Source organism: Melozone crissalis, unplaced genomic scaffold (assembly GCF_028551555.1).
Source record: "Melozone crissalis strain CALT ecotype California unplaced genomic scaffold, PUWL_Pcris_2 ptg000005l_1, whole genome shotgun sequence".
Classification (NCBI taxonomy): Eukaryota; Metazoa; Chordata; class Aves; order Passeriformes; family Passerellidae; genus Melozone; species Melozone crissalis.
Genome location: NW_026535783.1, coordinates 67,654,691 through 67,667,765, shown reverse-complemented (window position 1 = coordinate 67,667,765; position 13,075 = coordinate 67,654,691). Strand labels below are relative to the sequence as shown.

General features: G+C 34.8%; 1 protein-coding gene across 1 annotated transcript in view; it reads right to left on the bottom strand.

The window, feature by feature from the left end:
• Window positions 1-3,439, bottom strand: part of LOC128943787 (uncharacterized) — a 30,484-nt gene extending 27,045 nt beyond the window's left edge. Inside the window, exon 1 of the mRNA XM_054286699.1 lies at window positions 1,398-3,439. Coding sequence (XP_054142674.1) covers window positions 1,398-3,279 — 1,882 coding nt within the window. The 5' untranslated portion in view covers window positions 3,280-3,439. The remainder of the gene's footprint in view (window positions 1-1,397) is intronic.
• Between the last annotated feature and the right edge of the window lie 9,636 nt (window positions 3,440-13,075).

The following is a 13,075-nucleotide window of genomic DNA, read 5'->3' as shown; positions in this document are numbered from 1 at the left end:
AAATATGACCCTGGACCAAAAGAGGGCCAAAGCAAGACGACAGGTATGAGAAAGAACACACGTAGATAATTCTTAGCAAAGGGCAAAAGTGAAGAGAGAATAAAAGAAGAGAAAAGAAAAAAAAAAGAAAAACATAGCTATATTTCACTTCTGTGATGTGTCCTTAACCATTTAGGACTAACATCTGAGAAGTCAAGGATTTTGGCGTACTGTTTCCTTTAGTATCCTAATTCTATACCTTGTTCTATAGAGATTTCCATTTCATCAATTCTCTAGTTTACATATTGATACCAAGATATTGGTATTGATATACTTATGTTGAGATACTGGTCTATATAGCAATATGAATCGATGTAGTATATATCTAAATAGTGTATAAAATACTTCAGGTATTTTTTTAAATTTCCATTACCAATGCCAAACAAGACAGCCACGGAGGTCATGCCAGTCTTTCTGCAGGTATGGTGAACTAAAAGATTTTTTAAAATTTCAGCTTCTTTGAACTAGGATTATATTAGACATTTTCCATAAGAAAATTTATATTTTTCAATTATATAAACCTCTTAACCTCCAAATCTGCTGGAAACATTGCCTTCTGGAGAGATGCATTTGAGATGTATTTGCATATAACCTGATTAATAATAAAATATAAAATTAAAGTGTTTGGAGTGATATTTTAACAACACATACACACATATGTGTGTACATATTCATAATGTAAAAGGCTCACATTGTAGTGTGCAATATCCCAGGATGGCTTAAAACTTTTATACTTCAAAGCACTCATTTTAAAAGACAAGTTATGGATATGGATAGATGGATAAAAAAAATTAAATATAAATTTTGTAAAATTAGCTATTAAAAATAAGCTTTTTTCATACACAGTTTCTCCAAACATGTAAAAGAGAGGAGAAAAGCAGGTTAAAGGAACCCCTATGGTCATCCAATGAAAATGTTCAGCCAGTATATATATTCAGTATTCATGTTGATCACATGGATTTGAAAGCTAGATTTCTGTGGTTTTAAACACAGACTTGCGCTCTGAGTTCATATCACACAGCAAATGCTTTTACTATTACTTCCAGCAATGGTGATTTCTTCTCTCACTAGATGTACAGGATAGGAGGGACATTTAATGTAGGAAAACTGCTTCTTGAGCAAAGCTGCATTAATTTTTTTTGTTTTTTTAAAATTTCGATTTTTTGGCTCTGCAAGATGGATCCTAGAATCCTCAGCAGAATAACTGCATATTATAACCCCATGGCTAAACATATACCATAACAATATCATTGAAAACTTTTAATATATATTTATTTACCAAGTAAACAGATGTCACAAAAGCTCCTATGCAAAAGGTGTGTAAGCGATATTAACTTGAAAAGTGTTGTAACACCTACCTTTCTGACTAATATGTCTTACTGATGATGACATATCTGCAGTCTCATAATAATCTTCTTTCATTTCAAAATTTAATTCAATTTCTTCAAAGTTGGACTTGACTAACAGAGGCAGTTGATTTACTCCAGGCTCACTCCTTAAACTATTGTCAGTTGACTGTTTACTGCAAAAGTCCTCCAATCTTTGCTTAATGTTTAAATGTTCTGTAAAATTCTCTTTATTTTCTGTGCATACTGAAGAGGTAGATAATACGAAGATCTGTGCTGAATTTTTACGGCAATCAGATTCAACAAGGACATCTCCAGATACGTACTGTACCTCAGAAAGGCTTTCCAATCCTTTATTCATGTCATTCTCTTTGTGATCTAATAAGGATGACAGCAAGGATTTTTCTTGTATACTGTAGGTAAGGTTAGGTTCTTTCCTCACTGCAGAGCAAAAACATTCGGGTTTCAATGTAGTGTTGCCTTGGACAGGTCTTCCTTCTACTTCTCCGGTTATCACTGGAGGGTCAGTCAGTACTGAGTCTCTCCTTTTATTTGTTACCTCAGACTGTGCATAAGGTGGGTGAACATTTAACTGTAAAACTGAACATTGTATTGGGATGCTTTCTGTAGATGCATAATTAGTACTTCCTTTATCATTAATGAACTCACCCGAAGGGCTTGTAGAAAGTGGAGAGGCTTGTATCAGGTGAGCTTTGTTTTGCCATTCAACATGCTTTTCTACAGAGCTGTACTCTGATTTCTCTTTATCTAAAGCTTCAGTAGACTCTGAGTCTTCTTCCCACATGGATAGGTTTCCCAGAGGCTCTTCATGGTCATTTTCTCTTTTGTCAGGTGTAGTACCTCTGGAATGAAGACTCTCCATTAATGTTTCTTCTGTTTCTTCATCTTGCCCCACACAGTCTGCACAGTCTTTCAGTAAACAAGTGCCATCTAGACAGACACCTTCTTCAGGCTCAGATGGATAAATGGTAATATTACGATCAAATGATGTCAAAGCATACTGATATGAAGACTTAAGACTTCTCAAATTTCTCAGTGAGGAGGTCAAGTCAGGATACTTGCAAAGCTCTGTCAGAGAGGAGGTCAAGTCAGGACACTTAAAAAGTTCCTTATATTTCGTAGGAATATGTGAGTTCCTGTTATGGACATCTGCTTTGGTCTCCTTAAGCAATACATTTAAGGACGGCAGTGAGTAAAAGCCAGAATCCCTTCTAGGGTGAACTGGTGATGGTACCTCCAGGGTAGTATCTGGGAAAGACTTTCTTCTTGCTGTTTTGGGTCCTCTATCTCTGTGTTTGTCACAGTTAGTTCTTTCTTGACGTAATACATTGCTCTTATTAACGCATTCTTTCCCATTGTTTGGATTATGCAAGGTATTAATAGCTACGAGACAATTAGTATTATTTATTTTTGAGAAAAGTATTTTATCCTTAGAAAAATCTTCCTTTTCATTGGTATGGTCTTCATAGTCCTCTGTGTTAAGTTTACAGGAATAATTTTCTTCCCCCCAAATACTCAAGGCTGTAGTGAGACTGTCAGATTCCTTTCTGCTATTAACAGGGTATGAAGATATGCCTTCTGCAATTGTATCCAGGTGCATTTTGTCACAGTCAGCAAATTCTTTAGGTGGAGGAAGAAGTGTATATCCATCTGGAAATGTATAATCTGCTTTTTCATGAAAGCTAAGCAATGACTCACAGTCTGTGTTACCCAGTGCCTCTGTAACAGAATAATCTGTTTCACTCCAGTATGTATCTTCATGTTCCCTGTTGAGTGGTTTGCTCTGCGCCTGCTCACCAGCTTTGATGTTAACCTTCAGATTTTTATTTCTGCTGGTATATTCCACCTGAATGTGTTTAGTTTCAATGTTCATTTCCAGGGAGGGACTTTCATTGACGGCACTTTGAATTTTATGCAGAGAGGATCCCTTATATTTACCCCTGTGTCCTGCTGAATGTTCAGTTAAAGGGCATTTGTACTTTGAACATTTTGAACACTGACTTTTCTGGCATTGTTTTTCATGACGTTTCTTTTTCTTTGAACTCTTCCTTTGTTGATCTCCAACTTTTGTTTCAGAATCAAACAAAGAAATATTCTTAATTTCTATTTCAATATTAAAAGAGCCATATTTTACTTCTGCAGAAATTTTTCCAGTGGCCAAGCTAACTGAGTCCGAAGAATCTGGCTTGCCCCACAGTGTAATTTTTCCTTTGGAGGACCCCTCTGACTCACGAAAAGTTACTGTAGCTAGGATTTCATCTTGCTGAGGTGAGATCATTTTAGGAGTGCAGTTCTTTTCCTTCTTCCCTTCTTTTTCAATGTCTGATACATTATCAAGGTCTCTATCTTCAGAAGCATCTGAGCTACTCTGATTCTTGTTTTCATGATCTTTTCCATCTTCTTCAGCACCCTGTACATCCAGTGGCTCTGTGAAGTGAGACAGAGCCTCATGTGCTTTATTTTCAAGGCTTCCTACGCTTTGCTGGCATTTACAAATGGGCGACAACTGTGCATCTAATTCAAGGTTAAAAAAAAAAGAAAAAACATTTTCCCATGATTTGGTAAGCAGTATTATAAATATGTGATTAGCTTTGAGACAGTTTTCATAGAAAATGCCTACACTATCTTTAAGATCTAGTGTATTTTCCACATTATTACTTTTCAATTTCATTAACTAGTTTTGTCATAGTTAACTGATAAGGAATGCGAAATGAGATAAACAGGATGGGCCACATTAATTCACTCTGATCTGAGAAATTCAATATATTTGCAATTTTTTAAAATAAATTTTTACTTTTGTTAGGGTATAAGATATTCTATTTGCTTATAATAAGAGCTACATTAGAAATTTTATTACTCCTCCTAATATTTACTTTGTTCCTATGAACACACTGACTTCCCACTGCCTGCTTGCAGTCTGGGTAAATTCTATGGAAGTTGGCTTTTATAATCCTTTTACAGATGAGCAAACAAAGGGATTAATAAATACAATCACACAGCAGGTCAGTGGCACATTGACAGAAGATGTGAGTCACAGCTACCTGATTTAAGTAGAATAAAATAGTGTTTCCTGCCTGTACTAGGCAAGATTTCATGGCATTCACATAATGACATAAAATTCTGTCTTGCTGACATAAAATTCTGTCTTGCTTTGGGTTTTGTAATAAAAGGTCATGTGCATTACAAGGTAACAGTTTAATAGTGACATCTACTTAAACAGGATTAGAACAAGCTATTAAACTAAGACAACACTGAGATTTATACCAAGAATGGTGACATTTTGAGGCAATTGAACAACAATATATTTGGAAAGCTTTTGCCAGAAATAAATAGGATAGCAGCTTAACTAAAGTAAAAGAACTAGCTTCATTATGTAATACATTACCTGTATGTATCCACCACACTTAAGTGTAAATATTTCCAATGTGACAAACACTGGGCACAAAAGAGAATTTCTGTCTTGATGAGTAAATTAAGAATAGCCACATATGTTTCTGTTGATTTTATTTTATATTAAACATTTCTGTAAACTTACATTCTCTGGAATCTGAGCTCTTTCTGCTCTTGCAGCTTTTTCTTTTCTTTCTACTCATTTCTAAGAACCAAGGGCATCTGTGTTCTAGTTTTCTGTGTGGGAGGGAAAACAATGGATAATGAGAAAGATTCTCTGGAATAGTTTTGCCCTCTAACTCTCAGGTTTACTAACTTGTTTTATTATAATTTGTTATAATAAAAAATAGAAAAGTTCTAGAGCAGGTACTAATGCATTTATTTCTTCTTTTATTTATTTAGGAACAACTTTTGAAGATTTAAAAAGTAATATCTTAAAATCAAGATCTCATGATCTCAGTTTAGGGCCTGGATCAATACCCTTTAAAGTCTGTGGAAGCTTTGAGCAGTGGGTGGTATTTTACAGTCTATGATTTTATCTGATTCAGATTTTTAGAGATTAATACTTTGTTTTAAGCATTCATTTTAAATTCAATCTTATTTATATGTGCAACAAAATACTTCATAATAATTGTTTTTTTCTCTTGAGAAGGGATTCTTTGAGGTGAGAAGTATTTGAACACCTAATACATCATATGTGTGGTCTTGGAAATCAATAGAGTTATTGTTGGGAAAAATCAACTAATTACAAGTGTTATTAGTCATAATAGTCTTTGGATGCTTGTTTATCAGAACATGCAATACATCATTGTGGAAGAGCGTGAGTGAATTTTTAAGGCCACAAACTTACTGGAATAATGAGGATATATGAATCTTGTTACAAGGATAAAGCTTTTAAAATAATTAGACTGAAATTTTAAGACTCATGTTACAGGTACTGTATGCCATGATACATAGCTAGCCTAACAAGTGGATTGAAATTTTTTCAAGACACAGTCATTTCTACTTCTGAAAAATTTTAAGTTAGTGTGAGGCTTGAATGACTGAATATGGCAGTATACATTCTTTAGCTGGCTGCAAAATGAAGGCAATTCTCCTCTGTCTTTTTGGAAGACACTACCGGCAGACTGTGAAAATGGTTTACTCATTTTACAGCAGGCACTTTGCAATGTTTACACTCTCAGTTTCAGTTTGAAGATATATTTGTACTTTTTACAGGAGTTTTTAGTCTATCAGCTCTTGGATATTAATTATAGTATTTACATATTACTTTTACTGTACTTGCAGTATGTTAAATTGTTGATACCTTAAATTTCAAAAAACATTGGAAACAACTTCACGATGCAAATAGTTTTGCTGCCCATACTACATTTCCATATGTTAATTTATCCTTTCTACTCTTAGGCCTACCATATCAGAAGAGGCAGCCATTCTTTGCTTTTCATTTATTCTACCCACGCATAGTCTTGGTCTATTCTTGTCTCGTTGATCCTAGGGCTGAGATGTGATAAGAGAATTAGGAATCTCATCAACTTGAATCCTACTCATGAGTAGACCTATCGACTTGAGCAAGGATTAGTTGTATGCATGAGGACTGCAGGGTAAGACTTTGCCTCAGGAACTATTTTGTTCACTGCTGGACACTAGATGTACAAGAGACAAATTAGCTTAACTGGGAATAGAAGCATTCAGCATTTGCCTGGATGGAAGTCAAAGTCCATTGACATAGTTTCTTACATAATAGGTAACTCTTACTACATAGATTACAGCTTGGGTTAGCTCAGAATAACAACATCCTAATTTTGAGTAAACGATCAATCTAGAAATGTTTGTATTTATATTTATATCCCACTATAAATACAGGTAAATCTCTGTTTAGAACGTATTTATTTTCATTGTTGACATCTATAATGCTGTTTCCTTCAGGTTAATGCAGATGATGACAAGCTCTGAGAAAATGAAAGCTAAAACAAAAAACCCCAAAACCAATGTAACGAATGGCTTTGAGTTCATCTTGTTATGCAGGAAAAATTGCCTTAAAAACACTGATTGGAAGTAAATTTGAAAACATAGGAGCTATTTTAATTTATGTTTATATGTTTATATAGTGGAGATTTTACGTGAAACTACATGTGTTCTTTTGTTTTCTAAACAACCATGTTCAGTGAACCTATAAGGATGAGACTGTCAGAAAAGACAAAGGTAAAAAAAGAAAGGAAAATACAGAGAATATATTTGCTAATGCTGAATCAGAAAGGAAAATACAGAGAATATATTTGCTAATGCTGAATCAGAATGGTGCAATGACACAATAAATTTGAAAAATATTTTAAGTTTTTTCAGGACAATATAAACTATCCTTTGAGGCTGTAAGACTCTTATAATTCAGAATCCTATGCTTTATTCATAGCCAAAACCTATGAATATTTTGGCTATGATTATATTCAGAGGTACCTCACTGTATACCTCCCTACTGAATTCTACAGTGCTCACAGACTTTAGAACAATCATGTCACAGCCTACCAAAACAGGCCTTTCTCAAAGAATATTTTACTTCTCTTTCCTTCTGCATTTCAACATTTCCTCCCTTTTGATACAGAATCATTTTTGTCCCTGTTTCCTTAGATGAATTTAGTAACACTGAATTTAATTCTCATTTATTTCCATTGTGTCTCTTTGTATTTCACAATATTCTAGTGTTCCATACTAATCATTGCTTTGACTTTGCTTCGCAAGTTACTAGCTATGTGTGGTCCAGTCTCTAACTGCTTAGTTCCTCTCCTCTAATTACTAAAGTTTGAATTTTCCAGTGTGAATTAGACAATCACAGAATGGCTCATGCTGGAAGGAGACTTAAAGATCATCTCATCCCAACACTGCTGCCATGGACAGGGATACCTTCCACTAGATCAGGCTGCTCAAAGCTCCATCCAGTTTGGCCTTGAACACCTCCAGAGATGGGGCATCCCCAGCCTCTCTGAGTGACCTGTTTCGGTGCCTCACAGTGAAGTAACTGACACAGTTATAACCATAGAAACTCTAAACAGAATTATCCAAAGCCATCTGAGACTCTCAAATATGTCTAGGCAAATGCTAAAGTTTACTACTTGATTTATTCTTTTTATTTTCTGCACTGATTGTGGTCTGTGGCATTTTCCCTACTTTATATTTTATACACTGGGGTAGATGCCCCACATCCAATTTACAATGTCATTAGAATGAGTAGTATAGGACAGTCTTGAGTTCCACAGAGAGTAGGCAAAAAGGGTTCATCACTGATTTACCTTTTACTTATCTCATTGAAATACACCTTATTGAAATACCTTCTAGTTTTGCCTTTTTCTCTTTACCAAGCTTCCACTAGAATTTTATTTGAATAATTTCCGAACACACATTTCTGAAGTACTGTAGAATACATTTAGTGTCAAAGAATGTTTATGTCAAACATATATAAAATGTGTCAAAAATGCCTGTCTTAGCAGTGTTTCTCACTCTCTGCCTCAGCTGGAATGGATCCTGTCTTCACTTGCTTAGTTTCACCTATGTATTTTCCTGAAAAAACTGGCCTTCTCAAAAATGTCTGCAAAATGTCTAGAAAAAAGGAAGAAGGCAGCCATTTACAGAGACTGTAACAGTACCATATAGCCCTTTGTAAAATTATTAAAATCATGAACTCTATGTCTGAAAAGAATCAGATTCCAATCAAATGGACTCAGTGGATATATGACAGTATCCACTTAGTTCTGAGAATAGAGCACCCAAAGGAAACACACAATAAAACGTGGATTAGTGAACTCAATTTACAACAGGTGCTCTGCTAGGACCCACTGATCAACCATTTTATGTCATGAACTGTACTATTGTTGAGTGTACCCATAAAAATCTTAAAATCCTTGCTTGAAAAACAAAGAGGTGGGGAGTTGGGGTGACCTCATGAGCTAAAGCCTTGTAGGTTCTCAATTTTTTAGATTTCTATGAGACAAACTGCATGTGAAAGGCAGTATTCTTTCGACATGAAGGCCCATCTAAAACCTCCTGTGATGGTAAAGGGATCTACTGACTGCAGAATGGAAGGACCACTGGCCTTGGTGACATGGGGAAAAGGATATGCCTGCCTCTCCACGGGCCATCATGTGCAGTGGATTCCATCATGGTGTGTATGGCCTTCTGTCACAGCATCCTGAATTAATGTATATATACAGTTACTATGTTATAAGCCTATGTTACAGTTTTTGAAAAGTTGTAATAGTTATTATTGTTGTCCCTGTTATTAATGTCTTAGGAGTTGTTTAGGTTTTTCCTAGTAGGTTTTCGTTGCTTAATAAAAAAGAAAATCATTTATGGGGTTATATATTATTATGGGGTTATAATTATTAAAGCTGATAAGGCTTATGCTCATCAGAAGGCCCCAAAGGAAAGGCACAGCTGCAGGATGGACAGCTGGAAGTCGGTTGAGAGGTGAGAGGCAGTTATGAGAGAGGAAAGAGTCTGCTAGAAGTGAGAGGGTGATTGGCTGGAGGAATGCACGGGCCGTGTATGGGCAGGAAGCTGATGAGATGATAGGATGCATGGACAGCAGCACTGCAGCTGAGGCAGACAGTGGGTGCCTTCTTTCTGTTAAGTCTCAATTTGGTTTCAGTTATGTCAGGTAGAGATTAAAGGCATAAAAAGGGTGTGATTTTTTTACAATAAAGGGATCTCCTTCTGATGCATAAGGAGGTCCATGTCACTTGTTCCTCACTGCTACAGTGGCACTTTTTTTTTTTCAGACCACAAAAAGATTGCAAATACCAGTCAGTATCTCTTCGGTTCTGATTCAGATGGAAGGTTACTGTCTAAACAACAAAACTATCACATATGCCATAAATCCACATATTTAGGAAACCCAAACCCCATGTAATGAGATTTTGCATTATTTTTGACTTTTCTACAAGCAGAAATGGACACAATATGAATTGTTGAATAGATTTTGACCAATCTTTTGAAAAGGAATAATATATTATTCTCTACAATATACTGAAGTTGCCTCCCTGCAGGCACTTCACTTTGGATTCACAAAATGCTACTACAATTGCAGTCAGTCAAACGTTTTCAAGATTATTTTAACTCAGCACTAAGAATGCAGGTACCAGCAAAGTTGCAGTGAAATATAGATTAGCAATCATGGGCTGTACATACACAGCTATTTCTGCCTTTTTAGAGAGAAGTGAAGTCGTTTGGTTTTTTTTTAATTCTGCTAAATCATATGTAAAACTCATGTCCTGTAAAGTTCCTGTCTACTTATTAAGTAATTCTGCTTTTTGGTTAATTATTTCAAGCTTTTGCAACAGAAAACAAAATAATGTATTAACAAAGATAAGCATTTATTTTAGATGTTGGAGATACTTAATTTCTGCAGCAGCATTGTGCACTGCCATACACTACAACAGACTAGTAGGTAGCCTCTGTGCTGTAAATGGTCTATAAAACATTCCATCATGATTTTAACACAATTACTAAATAATTATTATTCTACCCTTCACTACAATGGATGTTCATGTATTTATTATCATATAAGTAAAAACATATTTATAAACAGAGAACAGAATTTGCTGTGCAAGATCTCTCTTTTCTACTGCATAAAATAATTTTCCTTCATCAAAAGCTCTGAAAATGTGTTTTAAAAATCATATAAACTTCCATTTCTGTTTACATTGTTGGATATCCGCTATTTCTGTTTTAGAGCTGGATTAGCCTGTTCATGTCAGTGAGTTTGTCATTCTGACATTCAGAGCGCTATCTATGGAATTCATGCTTTGTCAGTACCAAAAATGAGGTATCAGAAATACCCTACAGATGTGATGCAACAATTGACAATGAAACTAGTAGAAATCTCACTATAACATACATTAACAATGACATCTATAACAACCATAACAACCATTTCCAAAAATGAAACGGAGTTTCTATACTGAAAGGAGTTACTGTCATGTAATACTATAATTCTCTCTCAATCATTCTCAAATAAATTTCTTTCTCAATTCTTTCTCAAATAAATTAATCCAATTTATTTGAGCTTCAGAATTCCTTGTCTCTCTTAACTGAAACCAGGTAAATTCAAAGTATTTGCTTATACTCAGCCCCCCAAAAAAACCCTGCTGAGTAATTGCACACTATAAAAATTTTATCTGAAAATGAGGTAGTTTTTTTATTTTCAAAATGTCTGGGAGTATAAAATTTAAACTACCGTCATATTTGAAAAATACTCCATTGTTCATAGAATGCAATATGGGCAAAATCTTTCACCCTATCCTAACTTCTAGGATTTGATATCTGGTGTCTGAAATGGGAATCATATTTCCTGACCATGTAGTTTCTAGGGTCACTTTCTCCAGACGAGCAATTCATATGAAGTAAGTAAGGAGCAATTTAGACTTAGAGTGACAAAAGAATTTGAGGCACTTATTTCATACACTCTTTTTTAGCTTTGGCAGAGGTCTTGAGAAAATACCAGCATTTCTGAGCTGAACATTAGAATGCTTCTCTCCTTGGAAAGAAATAGGGATGTAGTTTACCAAAGCTAGACTAGTTTGCAGGATGATGAAATGGTAGAAGGAAAAAAATTACTATCCAGGCTTACTTAAGTGCTGAAAAATTAAAATGTAAGCTTTTCTACTCAACAGCATCCTCTTCTCTCAACTCAACTCCCAATATTCCTTCTTGACTACTAATTCTGTAGTCTTATCATAGCACTCCTCATATTCCAGTGTGAAATGCTGGTTGCAGAAAGCCAATACTTCTAACAAATGCAAGTTCATACAAGTAGGCTTTAATTTCCAAAATTATATACCACTAAACTTATAGTACTTAGATGCTAAAATAAGATAACCAATACAGATTTAAGAATCAAGTATCTGTCTTAAAAATCTTATCATTTAGGAAAACAGTCATATTTCCTTACTGTGAAAAAAATCTGCAGAATTTCTATTTAACAAAATTTATGATGAATTGTAACAATTAGTAGCTACAGAATACTAATTAAATAGTCTAATTTACCAGAAAAAGGTTTATAGTTACCATTGCTATAATCCAATATTCATTTTCCTCAGATGCTTGCTGTTACGGACTGTGAACAGTCTGCTTTTCTAAGCTCATGAAGGATGGGCTGGCTGTCTTACTAAGGCTTAATAGGATAACAAGTTCAATTTTTTTTCTCTGGACTTACCCCCGTAAGTACCATCAAACCCAGTCAGCAATGATATACAGTATATACATATCCTTCAAATCAATGAAGCAATAAAGGACTATCACTTATTTAACTCTTTACACATAAAGCAAATAATAAAATAACAACTAAATTATCCAGCAGCTACAAAACGCCAGCTCCATCTGAAAAGCCTTAATCAATCAGATTACCTAATTAAAATTAAAGATAAAAGAGGGAGCAATGTTCACAGCCTTGTTCCACTTCTTTTTCTATTTCTGTCTGCTAAGCTCAGAATCTGATTAGTATATTTAATTCCATGAAGCATCATGACTGCTCTACCTATAATCAGCCTGTTAACATCCACCCATTTTCCCCTCACATCTTGCAGATTTCAACGTAATCAGACTTCAATCAGTAATCAGTTAATTGGCAAGTACTGACTTGCCAATGCTCCTATAGAAAACATAATGTTCAAATTATAGAATCAACACTGGAATGATTCTACTTTTCATGTGTTTACATATATCCAGAATGAAAAATGAGTTAAAAGTAGTATGTTTATTAGGAAAAATGCAAAGTTTGTAAAAATGTCATAACCAGTATTATACTTACATAGAATGTCATTACATTGCATGAGATTACAGTTTCATTTGAAGTATCAATTTTGGTTTGTGTTCAAAGACCTAATTATCTTTTCCTGCTTTATTAAGCTACTATTTCTATTATCTGTAAATTATTATAAAAACAGATAAAATACATATTATTTTCAAATTATACATTGAACAGAAGGTAGTTCTCTTTAGTACACAGGCAAACCGGGATAAAAGGCATCTCCAGAATTTTCTGCCTTGTACATTTGATATCATGAGTACTATTTTTGGTCTGACACCATTGTACAAGGAGGGGAGAAAAGTGACTGATCATTACTCACAGCATAGAAAAAACCACTCTTTTTAGTAAGTAACACTATTCTCTTAATCTACTGCATTAACTTCATGGCAAGAATTAGCCTGCTTTCGAAGCTGCTGCTGTCTTTCGAGTAAGGTGAACTACTGAGATCTTCTGGAGATGTTGCCCATGCAATACTCCAGTC